This window comes from Miniopterus schreibersii, assembly GCF_964146895.1.
Source record: "Miniopterus schreibersii genome assembly, chromosome: 4".
Classification (NCBI taxonomy): Eukaryota; Metazoa; Chordata; class Mammalia; order Chiroptera; family Miniopteridae; genus Miniopterus; species Miniopterus schreibersii.
Genome location: NC_138105.1, coordinates 65098182 through 65115425, shown reverse-complemented (window position 1 = coordinate 65115425; position 17244 = coordinate 65098182). Strand labels below are relative to the sequence as shown.

The 17244-nt window shown below is 55.5% G+C and overlaps 1 protein-coding gene across 1 annotated transcript; it reads left to right on the top strand.

Moving 5' to 3' along the window:
- Window positions 1-382: 382 nt before the first annotated feature.
- Window positions 383-15074, top strand: LINGO3 (leucine rich repeat and Ig domain containing 3). The gene is made up of 2 exons (XM_081136046.1): window positions 383-463; window positions 10976-15074. Exon 2 carries the CDS (start codon window positions 11031-11033, stop codon window positions 12807-12809), a length of 1779 nt encoding a protein of 592 aa, XP_080992172.1. The 5' UTR covers window positions 383-463; window positions 10976-11030; the 3' UTR covers window positions 12810-15074.
- The last annotated feature ends 2170 nt before the right edge of the window (window positions 15075-17244 follow it).

The following is a 17244-nucleotide window of genomic DNA, read 5'->3' as shown; positions in this document are numbered from 1 at the left end:
ACTGAGGGGCATCGAGGAGGGGGGTAGGTCTCAGAAGGGCACAGATCAGGAGCCCTGCGTTTCCCCCACCGCATCCTCAGCAGGCCCACCATGGCCACAGGGGTCCTCAGACGTGCCCCGACGCGGGCCGGGAGCGCACTGGGGCTCGCTCCCTCCGGGTCTTGACCCCCAGGCCCTGCCGGTCCCCCTGGAGCGCGTCCCGGCACCTGCGCTCACGTGTCCCCGCGGGCCCCGCAGCCCCGGACACCTGCGGCCCGGGCACCCGTAACCCAGAGAGCAGGCCGCGCGCACGGCCAGGCGCAGCCCGCGCGTCCCCGCCCGAAGCACCGGTAGGTTGGCGGCGGGCGCGCGCCGGCGGGAGTGCGCACGGCGGGCCCGGGAGGCGGCGGCGGCGGCGGCAGCTCTGTCGGCTCCGACGGCCCCGGTGCCGCAGCCCGCTCCGTTCCGCGGCGGAGCCGCCCAGGTGAGTGGCCGCGCAGGCCCGGCGACCCCCTCCGCCTGCGCCCCGCAGCCCCCATTCTCGCCCGGAGGGCACTCGCCTCGCGCTTCCCACCCGGACACACCACCCCTCGCCAGGCCCCCGTGCTCCCCCTGCAAACTTTGGGGGCCACTGCCCACGCTGGGGTCCCCCCGCCCCTTCACTGGGGCGCCGAGGAACGGGGAGCCGGGTGGGCGTCTCTTGGGGCAGTGAGGACGCCTAAGGTGATGTGTCCCCCTCCATGGGTGGAAGGGACACTGGCCGCGGTAGGGGAACAGGGACAGTCGGGATGGAGGCTTCAGCCCCGCTCCTTCCTGTCAGTCTCTCACCAGGGTCTGTTCCATCGGGAGGATGGGGGTGGGGGTGCCAAGCTGCCAGGAAGGTGAAGGGGGAGTCTGGGGTCCACACCAGGACCTGTTCCATTCCTGGGCCTGGAGACAGCTCAGCTTGGCATGAGGAGTTTAGGGGTGCAAGGCTGAGCCCCCTGCACTGTAGGCTAGTGTCCAAACAGCACCAAGGATGCTGGGGGACTTCTCTCCATCCGTTGAAGCTGGGCCTCTGGGGTCTGGCTAGAGAGGCCACTGAGCCCGATTCAACAAGTTGGCAGGGGGAGCACCTAGTGCCTCAATCTGGGCACAAGAACAGATGCAGCCCTTTGGAGACCACCTTAAAACCGCTTTTTTCAACATGTCCCCTGGGCACTAAAGACTCACATACCCCAGCCTCCCAGTTCTGAGGAATCAGAACTTTGGGGGTTTGGGCCCCAGAACCTGCATTTTTAACAAGCAGCCCGTGGTGAATTCATGTGTGCATAGAGATGGTTGAGAACCACTTGCTTCTGGCGAAGGGGGGTGGTGGTGGTAGGAAGGGGGCATCTGGCATCACATGGCAGCAGGCAAGGGACCATCTGGGATTTGATGATGGGGGACCTTTGGGGCCAGCAGGTCTGAGACCTGGAGCAACCCGGGAGGGCTCTGTGAGGGAGGTGTGGAGGGTGGGAAGGTTGTGGTGTGTGAGTGCCCAGAGATGGAGAACACAAGGTCTCCGTGCGGATGAGGCAGTAGAAACCAGGTGTGCAGTGGGAAGGAGGGTGGTCTTTGTCTGGAGTCTAGGCCCAGGTGGGCTGTGGGCTCATTGTGTTGAAGCAGCAGCCATGTGAGACAGGACCTGAGCTGGAAGACCCTGTGAGCCTACCTAGGGCTCCCCTATAGACGCAGTACTCACACTCTATCTGAATTATGTGGGGTGGCAGGAAGGAGCCACCTAGCCATGGGATGGGGCCTGGAAGGGTTAAACCCCGCCTTCCTCCTCCTGCTGTTCTGTTCCCTGTCCTAGCTGGTAACTTCTGGCAAAGGACAGCCCCTCTCTGAGCTCCAGTTTTCAAACGAACACGAACACTGGATTTACTTCACACTAGCTGAGACAAATTGCCACACATCACGCTCAGGCCTGGTGCTGCTATAAACCAGATGCTCAGTTAATAGGGGACTGTTATTATCATTATCACTATTACAGCAGCTCAGCCTCAGTGTGCTCATCTGTAGAATGGGGGTGGTTGCTCCTAGCCACCCCCAGACTAAGCCTGGAATCTGAAAGTGCCTTGCTAAGTAGGAATAAAAAGCAAATCTGAGGCAGCAGCTTAATTTCTCATCCCACAGTACTGTCATTCCCGGGTGCCCCTGAGTCACCACCTAGTCACCAGGTAGAGAACTCTCCAAACAAAGCTTGCCCCAGGTGGGCCTGAGGGAGCCACCCACTAGCACATGTCGAGCCTGAGCCTCAGAAGAGAGCCCTCTGCCCTCCACTCTCCAGCAGGGCTCTGGTATTTAGTGGAAAGGAGCTGGCATGAGACCCAGGTTCAAATGTTGACTCTCAAGCTGAGTGATGCCAGGTGAGCTGCGGACCCTTCTGACCTTCAGTCTCCTTTTCTCCAAATGGGTTCCATTATTCCCACCCTTAGGGCTGGGCTAGTGGGCAAATAACCACAATATACAGTAGGCTTCCAAAAAATGGTTCCAGATCTAGAAGCCTCACCTGCAGAGGGGGGTTGATAGCCTCCCCCACCCCCCACAGGCTGGCAAGAAAAGTGGGTCTGGAGGCCCCCAGGCTTCCAAGGGTTAACAGGGACTAACAGCAGAGGGAGAGTAATTAGGGCTTAATGAATTATCATGGATGAGAACACAGATCTAGGACACAGGATGACCATTCTTGGGGGCATTGGCAGTGTGTCCCTAAAAGCAGAGCTTGGAGCGCCCCCACCTCCCAAGTCTAAAGCTTGAATGAGGGATGCTACCAGAGCCTGTCAAACCATGCTCCCCTTGTTCCCTCCAGCCCCAATTATGGCATGAGGGGGAGGGGCAAAGGGAGGAGTGGCCTGGGGACAGAGCTGCCAAACTCCCAGCATCTGTTCACCATCCCACCCTTGCCCTCCCTGTGGGTCCAGCTGCTGTCTCCAGTCCAGCCTGGTTTGGCCCTGCCCAAAGGAATCTTTAGCACCCCCTGGCCTGGGAGGGGACAGGAAGCTGTGACCCATGCCTGTGAGGGAGCAAGCTCACTCAGAATAGAGGAGGTGGGTGGGAAGGGGCTGGAGTCCAAGGAGAAGTGCTCAGGTACCCTCAGCCACACTGCCTTCCCCTTATGTGCACAGCTTCGTGGCAAATTAGTCTAGGACAGCTTGGGGTGGAGGAGAGGAGGCGTCTATTTCCCAGATTCTGCCATGAGGGACAGATTTGGGGGCCTCTCCCCAGGTAGGTCCCCTCACTTCAGCTGATGCTGGTGGCAGACCCCATGGGGAGCTCGGCCCCTCTACCTTCCCAGCCCCTGAAGCTGGCATACAGCCCGCCTCCTCTTCAATACTGCAGAGACCCTGTGTGTGGCTCCTGCAGCTACTGTAACAAATCAGCACAAACCTAGAGCTTAAGACAACACAAATCTATCATCTCACAGTTCTGGAGATCAAAGTCTTAAACCCAGGTGTGGGCAGGGCTGGTCCTTCTGGAGGCTCCAGGGAAGAATCGTTTTGGCCTTTTCCAGCTTCTACAGGCGCCGCATCCCTGGCTCGTGGCCCTTCTTCCTTCTTCACAGCAGCGCAGCCTCTTCCATCTCTCACTCTGACCCTCCTGCCTCCCTCTTATGAGGACTCTGTGATGACACTGGGCCCTCCGGGGTAATCCAGGGCCATCTCCCCCATCTGGAGGTCAACTCATTGGCATCCTTAATTTCATCAGCAAACCTAATCCCCTTGCCAAGTCAGGTAACATTCACAGACTCCAGGAATTAGGACGTGGGTGTCTTGGGGGGCTATTGTTCTACTGGCCACACACCCCACCTTCCCTGTTGATTTTCTCCAGAGCAATGCCCACATGTGGCCTCTGTTTAATTCTTTCTTCTGTTTCTCACCCATAGAATGACGGGGGGTTTGTCTGTTTTGTTCAAAGCTGTTTCCTGGTAGAACTTGAACAGTGCCTGGCACACAACAGGCACCCATTAATTGCTTGTGGAAGGAAGGAAGGGAGGGAGGGAGGGAGGGAGGGAGGGAGGGAGGGAGGGAGGGAGGGAGGGAGGGAGGGAGGGAGGGAGGGAGGGAGGGATGTGGTAAAGACTTGACCAAGAGCAGAACAGAGCCTAGGACTCGGCTGCTGACCCCATCTGGCACCCAGTGGAGACTTCCAGATACAAAGTACCTTCTCAGCTGACTTCTCATTTGCTGTCCACCCATCAGCCGGGAAGGTGGTTACTAGTCATGTGAGTCCCCTTTTGCAGAAGAGGAAACTGAGGCTCAGGGCATTAAAAATCTCTGCCCAAGGGAGTGGAGCAAGCTCCGGTGGGGACCCAGGAGTCTCGTCCTGGCTCCAGACTCACCCTATTCTCTGTTCCACTCATTAGATATTACCAGGTTCTTGGCACTTTCCTGGGGGTAAAAAGAGGAAATAATGCTGTCCTTGTTCTCACAACATCACTGTCTAGGAAGAGACAAGACTTTCCAGCTCAGGTGACATGGGGTGATAGGGCCAGACCATCTTTAAGCTGCAACTCAGAAACGCCATGCTCTTACTCAAAACCCCCCATGGCTCCTCCTGGCTCTCGCAGGCGAGTCTGAACACCTCACTGTAGCTGTAACGCTCTGTGAGGTTTCACCCTTGCCAACCCCAGCTCTCACCCCTAAACTCAGACACACCTGGGCCACAACCTCCTTCTCTCTCTGCTCCTCTGAAGCTCCAAGCTTATTCCCATCATGAGGCCTTTGCCTGGCGGCTGTCCCCACCTGGAACGCTGTTTTCCTGACTTTTGCCTGGTGGACTCCTTCCCACTATTCAAGTCTCAGTTCAGACTGGCCTCCCTCAACCATGCTGGACAAAGCATCAGGCCGTAATGGACCCCCACGTTCCTCACACCATCTACTTCATGTAGTTGCATGATTCTTGTCTGCTTTCCCACTTGACACGATGCTCCCCGAAAGAAGCCAGGTGTAAAAGGCCACACAGTGTATGATTCCATTTGCATGAAATGTCCAGAACAGGCACATCCACAGGGACAGGAAGTGGGTTAGTGGTTGTCGGACGGGGGGAGGGGAATGGAGAGTGACTGCTAATGAGGACGGGTTTCTTTTTGGGGTGATGGAATGTTCTGGAACTAGATAGTGGTGATGGTTGCACTTATCTGTGAATGTACTAAAAAACACTTGAAATGGGAAAAAATGCACCCCGTGAAGGCTAGGTTGCCGCTGCGCTCAGGGCCCAGCACAGAAGGAGCAGTGGAGACCCAGCGTGCAGCTGGTGACAGGTTCTGTACGTGGACTGGCCCCCCCACCTGCCCACAGTGACCACGAATGCCCTGCCAGAGACCTCCATGGTCTCCGCTGTGGCTTGGCCGTGCATGGTAGTGAACCTCTGTTTTTGAAACACATGTCATCTATCCACCCCAGTCCTTCCCCTGTGGGCTGGGGTGGAGGAAACCCAGGTGCTTCTCTCTCCTTGTCCATGTCACCACACACTCGCTGACCCCATAGCTTTCTGTGACATGGGAGGAATGAGCCTTGCTCTGTCAACGGCAGCTCTGAGGCCTCACAGTTATGCCTGACTGGCACAGAGCAGGCTCCTGGGTATGCAGAGCCAGCAGAAGTCAGGGTCCCATGGAGGACAGGGGTCCCCCATTCTTGGGAGAGCCCTGGAATATAAGGTGTAGAGTTCTGTGTTTGAGTCTTGAATTCACTTCTCACCAGCTATGTGGCCCTGGGCAAGTCACTTCCCCTCTCTGGGCTTCTGCTTCCCTGTCTATAACACAGGCTGACAGTCAGCCTATTTCCTTCTGGGGATGCCTGCTCAGTGCCCAGTCCCCTCTACAGCCGAGGTCTCACCTGGGGCAATCCTGTCCCCAAGGTCATTGCACCATGTTTGGGGACATCTGTGGTTGTCGTACTGGGGGTATTTCTGGCATCAAGTGGGTGGGGACCAGGGATGCTGCTCAATACCACCCGGTGCCCAACACAGCCCCCTACAGAGAATGACCTGGCCCCCATACCAGCAGTGCTGTAGGGGAGAGACCCTCACAACTCCCCAGTCCCATTCTGAAAATGGCAATACTGAGGCGGCAGGGAAGGAAAAATGTCTGTTGGGTGCTGAGGTATGAGCTGGAGCCTGTGCTAGAAGGTGGGGCAGCCTCATAGAGGCAGAAGATGCAAATAGGGGTGGATCTGGGATGTATCAGAGGTGGAGCCGATGGCACCTGGAGACCTGGTGACTGGTTGGCTGGGTGTGTGAGAGGACTTTCAATGATACCAACCTGTGTGAGAGAAGGGAGGAGCAGGGACCACTACTGTTGCCCAGGGTGAGGTTGGGATGCTGCGGGGCCTGCCGGGAGAGGTCAGGGACGTGACTAGGTCCTGAGGCTGGAGCTCAGGGGAGACATGGTAGCTGAGACACAAAATTAAGAGTCATTAGTGAGACTGGCCAGTTAGCTCAGCTGGTTAGAGCATCGTCCTGATATACCCAGGGTGCGGGTTCGAGCCCTGGTTAGGGCACATACAAAAATCAACCAATGAACGCATAAATAAGTGGAACAGCAAATAAAAGTTTCTCTCTCTTTCTAAAAGGAAGAGAAAAAAAGAGTCATCAGTGAATGGTGGTGTTCAGTCATGGGAGGGCAGGAGGAGAGGCCCCAGGTGGGTGGCAGGTCTCTGGGGAGGGTGGGGTTGTGGAGGGCCCTAAACACTTAGCCCTGCAGAAGCAGGACTGGAATCCAGACCCCGATCCTAATCAGGAGCTGGGAGTCCAGGCCTTCTACCCCACTGTAAGACCCAGCCCTCCAGGGAGAGGAAACAGAGAGGGACCCAGAGAGGGTCCCTTGCTTGCTTGGGGTGCCCAGCCCTTTAACATCCGAGAGGAGCAGAACCTGAGGGGCACTCAGGCATCTTGGCTGCAGTCCCCATGCAGTGCTCCACCTGAGACTATCCTCCCACGTGCTCTCCCACTTCCACGCCAGCCAGTGTCTGGGAAAGTGAGGGAATGGGCATCCTGCAGGCAGAATCGAGTCCCCACTGTTCTCTCTCCAAGAACCAGGCATTCCCCCAAGGTGGGGGGAACAGAACCTTAGGGGGAAGCATCAGAAGCTCTAGTCCAGCTGCAAGTCCCCTCCCTGGGCCCCCAACCTCCCATAGAGGAGATGACAGGGCCTTGCCTGAGGGAGAGGCTAGAGTTGACAAACTGGGTCACAGCTTGAGTGGCCCCCCGCCTGGCCCGTGAACCAGCTGTCCTCTCAACCTGGGAGTAATTATAGAGCTGGAGCTCCAACTCCCCAAGGGTTCTCGTTTCTTTTGACAGGCCAGGTCCAGAGAGGGTGTGCTTTTCATCAGAGGTCACGCAGCCCGTTAGAACTGAGGTCTCCCGCCAGCCTCTCTGTGGCTGGGTAACAGTAGCTGTGCCCTAGCTGTCCCGACCTGTCATCACTCGAGTACTTCCTTCCTGAGTTTGTCCTTAGCCACATTCTCTGGCAACTGTATTTTAAAAATTATTTCCAACTTAACATGTTTGAAAAGTTCATCTTCATCTCTCTGACCGCAGCACCCGCCCCCCCGCCTCCACGCCCGAACTGCACGGCCGCCCTCGCGGCGTTGTCCTCTGCTGTGCCCTCCACGGGCTGCCCTTCGCCTGCCATCTGCTTGGCTCCCGTCCTCTGCTGAGTCTTTGCACGAACATCCCTTTCTCAGTAAATTAGATCATTGCAATCCCTCGACACCAGCCGTGGCCCTTTTCCTGGATTTCTTTGTCACCACTCATGCACTCAAGGCAGGAGAGGCTGTGTTATCTCCATCAGCTCCCGGAAGGCTGACCTCTCTGTCCCCCGTGCTCTCTGGCTCCAGCAGCTGGAAAATGCTCGGCACTTGGTACCTGTTTGTTGACTGATGAACTGAATGGACACATGAGGGGCACCAGCGTTACAGTATCTCTGGAGGTGATGATAAAAATGGGTCCAGCAGCCCTGGCGAGTGTGGCTCAGCGATTAAGAGTGTCAGCCTGCGCGCTGAAGGGTTGCGGGTTCGATTCCCGGTCAAGGGCACGTACCTGGGTTGTGGGTTTGCTCCCTGGTCCTGGTCGGGGTGCGTGTGGGAGGCAACCAATTGATATGTCTCTCTCACATCGATGTTTTTCTCTCGCTCTCCCTCCCTCCCTCTCTCCCTCCCTTCCACTCTGCCTAAAAATCAATGGAAAAAGTATCTTCGGGTGAGGGTTAACAACAACAACAAAATTTGGTCCAGCAAAAACAGAACTGCGTTTTAAAGTCTAGCTTGATGAGTTGCTAGGACTCTGTCTTGGCTCTGTAAAAAAAATAAAATAAAATAAAAATTAGCAAGTGTTACCACTGACTTAGCCCTGAGACTTCCCCCTGCCACCTATGATGGGCTGTGTGAACCTGAGCTGATGACTTAAGTTGCTTTGAGCTTCAGCATTCCCATCAGTAAAGTGGGGGTGACAGCAGCCCCCCATGAGGTTGTTGTGGGAATTAAAGGGTACAATACAAGTGGAGCCCTTAGCCTAAGGCACAGAGCAAGAATATAGAAGTGTTCGCCATATGGTGATGATGATGCATTAAACGAGGGTTTAAATGGCATTTCAAGAAGACTAAGGTGGTGATGTTAGTACAGAGAATAGCCAGTGACATTGGGGGTGAGACCCAAATAAAGGCAAGGAGAGAACCATGCAGGGAAGGTGTTCCAGGTATTTGGCACAGCATGTGCAAAGGTCCTGAGGCAGGAAGGTGCCTGGTATGTTGGAGGAACAGTGAGAAGGCCCATTTAGCTGGAGCAGGATCAGTAAAGGGGAAAGAGGAAGGAGGTGAGGGCAGAAAGGAGATTCGGCGCAGGTTGTGCAGGACCTGTGGGCCCTGGGGAGGACTTCAAATTTTATTCCAGGGGTGTGAAATTCTCTCCTGCAGAAAGAATATACCAGGCAGCTCTGCCCCACATGGAGTTTGTATTTGGGGGACTGAAAAATATCAGCCATTTACTCCTTGAGACAGAGCCAGAGATGTATGGATTCTTCCAGAGAGGCTACTGAGGTCCTGTCCCCCATTGCTGGGCAAGGGAGCGGTTCCGCTTGACCACAGAGAGCAGGTGCAACAGGGGAGTGGGAGTGACCTCAGAGCCAGGGACAAGTTTGAGGTAGGAAGTTGCTAGAGGCATGAGATGGGCGACTGAAAAGGGAACCATCCATTCTGGCTCTTGTCCCCACCTGGGACACAGCCTCACCATGTGCTGTCCAGGGCAACAACATGGGAGAGAATGATCTAGAAAAACAGCCTCAGAAGGGAGGTTTGCCTTGCTGAAGGTGTATGTTCCTTGCAATGCCCAGGTTAGGATTAGGACAATTGCAGTGAGAGACCAGCTCCTTTCCCTCAGCCTCCCTACTGTGTTCCCCAGCCAGGGACTAAGACCTATGACCTCCTGTAGACCAGGGTTCCCTCGATTTCCTCGTGGCGTGACCACATTCTCAGCTACAGAAGCTCTCTTCCCACCCCTTCACTCCAGTCTCTGCCTCCATCTTCACGTGGCTTTATTCCCTCTCTGTGTATCTATACGTGTGTCCAAATTCCCCTCTTGCTATAAGGACAACAGCCATTCCATTAGGGCCACCATACTCCAGTATAACCACATCTCAACTAATCACATCTGCAAAGACCCTACTTCCAAATGAGGCCACATTTGTAGGTACTGGGGTCAGTACTTGAACATATCTTTTGAGGAGGAGACCCAGTTCTGCCCACTACAGAGTCCTAGCTCACATGTCACCTTTCTGGGTCTGAAGGTGCCCCTTCATCCATCCTGGTCACCATGATTACCCATCCATGCTGCTTCCCCTCGCAGCCTCTATCAGTGCATCCTCTGGTCTCATTACCTGTGAGTTTAGTTTTTTTCTTAATAAACTTTGTTTTAATGGGTCTCAAAGTTCTGTGACAGATTTTTGGTCAAGCTGTTTCCATTAAAAAAGTACTGAGTGTATTAAACGTGTTGACGTTCATCAAGCAGGTGCCATGTCTCAGGCAAACTTTTGGCTCTGATTAAGACACCCTAGAGAGTTTACAACCTAGTTGGAGGAGAAACAACGTAAAGGGTTTTAAGATACACTATAATTTCACATGATGGTTGGACTTGTGCAGACAGGTAACAGGGAAGACAAAAAACTCTGGTAAAAAACTCTGGGGGAGAAGGGAACATGTAGACCACCTATATCCCACCCGACCGATGTGAGCCGCCAGAGGGCAGGATCTGCATTTGCTCTGTTCTGCAGTGTGTTCAGAGCCTGCCATACACCAGGCACTCAATAACTGGCAGGGGGAGGAGGGGTTGGTGCCAAAATGTTTATATTTGCATGATTCTTCTCCAGTTCAGTAAGTGCTTTCTTTTGTAATTTCTTAAATGGAGAAAAATTCACAAAACATGAAACTCACCCATTTAAGGTGCAGAATTCAGTAGTTTCAGTATATTTACAAGATTGTGCAACCACTGTCAAATTCCAGAACATTCCATCACCCCAAAAGAAATTCCCCATCCTCCTTCCCAGCCACTCACAACCAAAAATCCACTTTCTGTCTCTGGATTTGCCTGTTCTGGACATTTCAGATAGATGGACTCACACTCTGGTGGCCTTTGTGTCTGGCTGCTCTCACTGAGCATCGTGTTTCCAAGGTTCACCCATGCTGCAGTGAGTGTCAGTGCCTCCCTCCTTCTCATGGCTGAGTGATATTCCAGTGTGTGGATGGCCCACATTGTCTGTATCCATTCTCCATATTTGGATACTTGGGTTGTTGACACTTTCTGACTAACGGAATGCTGCTGCTGTAAACATGGGTGTACAGGTTTTTGTGAGGTCGTGTGCTCAGTCCTCTTAAATAGATACCCAGGAGTGGGATTGCGGGTCCCACGGTGGATAAACGCCACTCGTGGGTATACCGGGGCGGGGCAGGGAGTCAGGACTACGGTGCTAATACTGCCCCCGCCCCCAGGTGCCCACGAGGATGGTGGCGGGGCCCTAAGCCGAGGCTCCCTAGGCCACGCACCATGACCTGCTGGCTGTGCGTCCTGAGCCTGCAGCTCCTGCTCCTGCCTGCGGCCCCGCCCCCGGCGGGGGGCTGCCCCGCTCGCTGCGAGTGCACGGCGCAGACGCGCTCGGTGGCCTGTCCCCGGCGCCGGCTGACCGCCGTGCCTGACGGCATCCCGGCCGAGACGCGCTTGCTGGAGCTCAGCCGCAACCGCATCCGCTGCCTGAACCCAGGCGACCTGGCTGCCCTGCCGCTGCTGGAGGAGCTGGACCTGAGCGAGAACGTGATCGCACACGTGGAGCCCGGCGCCTTCGCCAACCTGCCGCGCCTGCGCGTCCTGCGCCTGCGCGGCAACCTGCTCAAGCTCATCCCTCCGGGGGTCTTCACGCGCCTGGACAACCTCACGCTGCTGGACCTGAGCGAGAACAAGCTGGTCATTCTCCTGGACTACACATTCCAGGACCTGCGCAGCCTCCGCCAGCTGGAGGTGGGCGACAATGACCTGGTGTTCATCTCGCGCCGGGCCTTCGCCGGGCTGTTGGCCCTTGAGGAGCTGACCCTGGAGCGCTGCAACCTCACAGCGCTGTCGGGCGAGTCGCTGGGCCACCTGCGGGGCCTGGGCGCCCTGCGGCTGCGCCACCTGGCCATCGCTGCCCTGGAGGACCAGAACTTCCGTAGGCTCCCGGGCCTGCTGCACCTGGAGATTGACAACTGGCCGCTGCTGGAGGAGGTGGCCCCCGGCAGCCTGCAGGGCCTCAACCTCACCTCGTTGTCAGTCACGCACACCAACATCACTGCTGTGCCAGCCGCCGCGCTGCGCCACCAGACCCACCTCACCTGCCTCAACCTGTCGCACAACCCCATCAGCACGGTGCCACGTGGGTCTTTCCGAGACCTGATCCGCCTGCGTGAGCTGCACCTGGCCGGGGCCCTGTTGGCCGTGGTCGAGCCACAGGCCTTCCTGGGGCTGCGTCAGATCCGCCTGCTCAACCTCTCCAACAACCTGCTGTCCACGTTGGAGGAGAGCACCTTCCACTCCGTCAACACGCTGGAGACGCTGCGCGTGGATGGGAACCCGCTAGCCTGTGACTGTCGCCTGCTGTGGATCGTGCAGCGCCGCAAGACGCTCAACTTCGACGGGCGGCTGCCGGTCTGCGCCACCCCCGCCGAGGTTCGTGGGGACGCTCTGCGCAACCTGCCGGACTCCGCGCTCTTCGAGTACTTCGTGTGCCGCAAACCCAAGATTCGAGAGCGAAGGCTGCAGCAGGTCACCGCCGCCGCGGGGGAGGACGTGCGCTTCCAGTGCCGTGCGGAGGGCGAGCCAGCGCCCACCGTGGCTTGGGTGACACCCCAGCACCGCGCGGTGACCAGCAGCAGCCCCGGCCGGGCGCGCGTGCTGCCCGGGGGCACGCTGGAGATTCGGGACTCGCGGCCGCAAGACAGCGGCACCTACACCTGCGTGGCCAGCAACGCGGGCGGCAACGACACCTACTTCGCCACGCTGACAGTGCGGCCCGAGCCAGCTGCCAACCGGACCCTGGGCGAGGGCCGCAATGAGACCCTGGCGGCTGCGCGCTTCCCACTGGACCTCACCACCATCCTGGTGTCCACGGCCATGGGCTGCATCACGTTCCTGGGCGTCGTCCTCTTCTGCTTCCTGCTGCTGTTCGTGTGGAGCCGGGGCCGTGGGCAGCACAAGAACAACTTCTCCGTGGAGTATTCCTTTCGCAAGGTGGATGGTCCAGCCGCGGGTGCGGGCCAGGGAAGCTCCCGCAAGTTCAACATGAAGATGATCTGAAGGGCCCTGGGGGCAACCTCCAGCTGCCCTGCGGGGGCTGTGGGCTCTAGGCCGAGCCAGGAGATTCCATTCTCTGTCCCCACCAGCCCGGCGCTGGCCTGTCCAATGACACCTATGCATTTTCCAGAGTGGCTGCAAGCTGACTCCTGGCAGAACTTCCATTTTTTTGTAGAGACCCAACCACAGGAGTTTTTTCATCAGGATGTGTCTTTTGCAGTTTCTCAAGCATTTTCTAAAGGTTTCCCCTGTCTTCCTGGCCCTGAGTGGTCACTGAGCTGCTTTTGGGGGGGTGGCTCGGAGACCTAGGGTCCTCACCCCTAACACTTCACACCCAGAGGCACACAGTTGCTGCCCCCATGGTCCCCTGACAGCTCGTACTTGAGGGAGATGGTCTACACTCAGGATGCTTGAAGGGAGCACAAAAGCCTATACTGTTCACACCTGGACACCCCACACTTCACACCCAGCACATATATTCACACCCAGGACACAATCAGACACACAGTTCTAAAATGGAACACACACCTGGCACTCAGCTGACACTAAGCAGGTGCCCCAGGTTCCAGAGCTCACCATGGGCACACAGCTACACGTGGGACAAGCAGCCCACATTTGGAACACACCCAGGTAACACTTGAGTCACAAATAGCTCACACCTGGGACACACCCAGCTCCTGTTCAGCTGGCCAACTCTGGGGGTATCTTGGGGGCTGGGCTAAGGTCTTGTTAAGCTGGTCAGTCTCACCCTGAGGGTGCCCAGCACTCTAGGTGACCCCCGACATGCTGGCCCCACCCTCACCTCCAGTGTCCTTCTACCAGGACCCACTGGCCCAGCAGGGCAGGCTGCCACTAGAGAAGCCATTTCCCCAGGTTCCTCCACCACCCTCAGAGCTGCCACTTGGTTATCCAGCCCACACCATGCTTCCTGGCCCAGGAGCATGGCTTCTGGGGCATCCTCCAGCAAGCCAGATGTAGTGACCTTCAATCCTGAGTCTACACTACCCCTGAGCCAGTCCTGTGTCCCATTGCTCACCTGGGGAATGAAACCAGAGAGTGTGAGGGGCTCTCAGGCTCCCTGTTATGTGCATTGCAGGGCAGCAATGGGGAGAAGGCCTGGACAGGGAGTCAGGCTACAGGGAGGTCTGGACCTAGTTTGTTGAGAGAAGGTGACAGAGGCACCTTGGTCTCTGCAACTCTAGGTCCAAAGAGTAGAGAGTCATAGGTAGACTGTAGCTCAGGTTAAGAAAGGGTTTCCCCAAGGTCACTGCCCCATTGCTCTTCAGAAAGTGAGTTCCCCATCATTGAGGATAAGCAAGCAGGAGCTGAGGTACTACAGAAGTATTCAGACGCCAGACAGGGACCATTCATGACCCTGCCTCCCCCAGCCTGGTTCTTGCCCCCACTCTCTACCTCGACCAGACAACCATTAGGGCATCATTGTAGAGAAGGGGCACAGGAAGCATTGTGGGGCCTAACCTCAGCCAGAAAGGAGCTTGGCCTCGAACCAGAAGGTTAGGACAGTGTTCTCAAGGACCTTATAGGAAGGCTGAAAGCCAGTGTGTTCCTGCCCACTGTGTAATCGTGGTCAGTGACTGAGGACCACCTGGACTATAGTGTCCTTGTCGGTAAAACCCATCACTATATATAGAGCCTGGGTCCATGGACAAGCTTGATGGTGGACTTGAATCCTGGATCCCTCAAAATCTTCTGAGATGAGCCAGAGAGAAAGCCAGGTAAACCCTGGAGGTTTTGAGCAAAGGATTCAGACAGAACTCAGAAGGGGACATTGGCTGTTCTCTCTGGGCTGCGGCTGGGAGTGTCAGAAGTTCCAGTCCTGCCCCCAAGATGTGCACACTGGCCAGCATGGTGGGGTAGTAGGCCACTGGCCACGGCCAGCCAGGTTGGGGGCTCCATCCCAACACCACTTGTGAGTGAGGGACAAAGGGGGTGTGCAGCAGCTTCACACCCCACCTGAGTTGGCCAGAACCAACTAGTTTTTTTCCCTTAGTACTCTCCTGACCTTGGTTGCCATGACAACCCTGAGAGCCTTTCAAAATGACATCCAAGTGCCTTTAGCATCATCAAGAAAGGAGGGGATATGTTCTTGGCAGTGTTAGGACTTACAGAACATCACACATAGTGGGACCTCTCAGCCCCCTCTGCCCGCTCCCCTATCCCAACGGGAACAAAGACAACCACCCACCCCCCGCCTCCCACCCCATCCTGCTGTATTTGACTGGAATCCAATAAAAATGAAATCAGTTTAATAACAAACCTCAAGGCTTGTTTTTTTACTTTTATTATTATTTTTATTATTTTAAATCCTTACCCGAGGATATTTTTTACATTTCGTTTCAGAGAGAGTGGAAAGGAGAGAGAGACACACACATCAATTGGTTGTCTCCTGCACGTGCCCCGACTGGGGCCAGGGATTGAGCCTGCAACCGAGGTACATGCCCTTGGCTGGGACTCTCGGATCATGGGCTGATGCTCTCTCTAATCGCAAAGCAAACCGGCTAGGGCTTTTAAAAATTTTTTATGGGGGGGAGGAGAAAGTATAGATGAGGAATAAGGAGCTGCTGGGGTCCCCAGGGGGAGCTGCCTGGCTCCAGCCCCAAGGCTGACCCTGAGGCATGGGATGTTTGTGGAGAGAGAATGAAAGGTGAAAAGTCAGAGGTTGAACTTCAGTACCCTTGCTGTTTCCAGTGCTGTTCCCCTGGATTAACTCCTTTCACACTGATGACGACGCTGTGAGCTGGATCCTGATATGATCCCATTTTACAGATGGGCAAGGTGTCAAGAGGCTAGAGAGCATTTACCCAGAGTCTCCAGCTAGGGAGAAGCAGGTGCTGAGAGGGGCGGGTGGAACCTGGCTGTGAGGGAACCCCCTGCCCCAAGCTTTGTCTGGAGGCAGAGCCAGCAGTGGGGAAGAAAGGAGAAGTGAGGCACAGCCCACCCCCTCCCCACTGTGCCCGTGGAGCTGGTGGCTTCCTCACCTGGGGCTTGGGAGGGGGTTTCCTCTTCTGACAGAGGCCCATCAACTTTTCTGTCTCTGGGGGCTCTGGGAAAAGGCAGGCAGCTCTGAGTGCTGGGCGTAATACCAATAAGCACTTCATTTGCACTCCGACCTCCACCTGAGAGATGGAGAAACAGGCACAGAGTCTGGAGTCAGGGCTCAAACCCTGCTCGCCTTTGAAAGGCTGTGCTGTTTCTGGAAGGAAGTGAACCAACTCAGAGTAGTCAACAGAAGCCACGGTCAAGAACAGCCTCTCACTTGCCATCCCAGTGTCACTCTCTGGGCCTCAGTTTCCCCATTTGAGCATGGGGAAACAGTTTCTTTTCTGCCCTGCAGGACACAGAAACAGAATGGGGATATGCCAGGTGCTTTGGGGTGACTCCTCTGTGCCTGATTTCAAAGAAGCCAAAAAGTGGGGGGCACAGGCCACATTTTCCCCATTCCTCCTGCAGCAAAGGCAAGCAAAACAATAGCCTCATGTGCCTCAGTTTCTCCATCTGCGGGGTCTACTGAGTCCCTGTTTCAAACCAGGCCCAAGGTTCAGGGTTTTCTGAATCCTGTCTTATTCTTGAGGTGGGGTGAGGGGAAGAAAGTCAGATGATTCAATTTTTTTACTTTTGAGAAGAGAGATTTCAATTATTCAGTGTTTTCAGTGATAGATACAGAAGTATAGGCCAGGGCCTCTTCCCACAGAGTTTACCGTGTGAATGGAGAACAAGACAGACACCACTTGACACCCTGCTGACCGGTCACGTGGATACACGTCTTTCCGTGTCCGAACGCTGCCAGCCGGTCACGAGATAACTCGTGCCTGCATTTACATTAATTTAAGTAATTTTAAACACCTTGCTGACCAGTCATGACAGAAAAGTAGCTGGCTGCAAGGGTGAGTCCTGGCTCAAAATGGCCAGTCAGCAAGGTTTAACAAAGGCAAATAATTCCGGGAGATAAATATATGTGCTTTTGCAAAATACAAGTTCTCATACAAATGTATAACTAAATACTGACTCCATGGTGTTTCAGTTATATCTCAAAGGGCCGTGGGGTGCCCAAGTGTGAAATAAATCCCATTACTGGATAAAAACTAGTGGTCCATCTAGCTAAACAGCATTTCCAGAGGCATCAAAAGAAGTGGTGGGGAGAGCAGAGGGACATACTCTTTAATTTATAAATGTACCCAGCCCGGCCGGAGTGGCTCAGCTGATTGAACATTGTCCTGTGCACTGAAAGGTTGCTGGTTCGATTCCCGGTCAGACCACATGCCGGGGTTGCAGGTTCAGTCCCTGGAAGGCAACTGATCGATGTTTCTCTCTCACATCAATGCCTCTCCCTCTCTTTCCCTTCCTCTCTCTAAGCATGCCCTCTGGTGAGGATTTTAAAAACTTGTAAATGTATCCAAAGTTTGAAAACACCATGGGG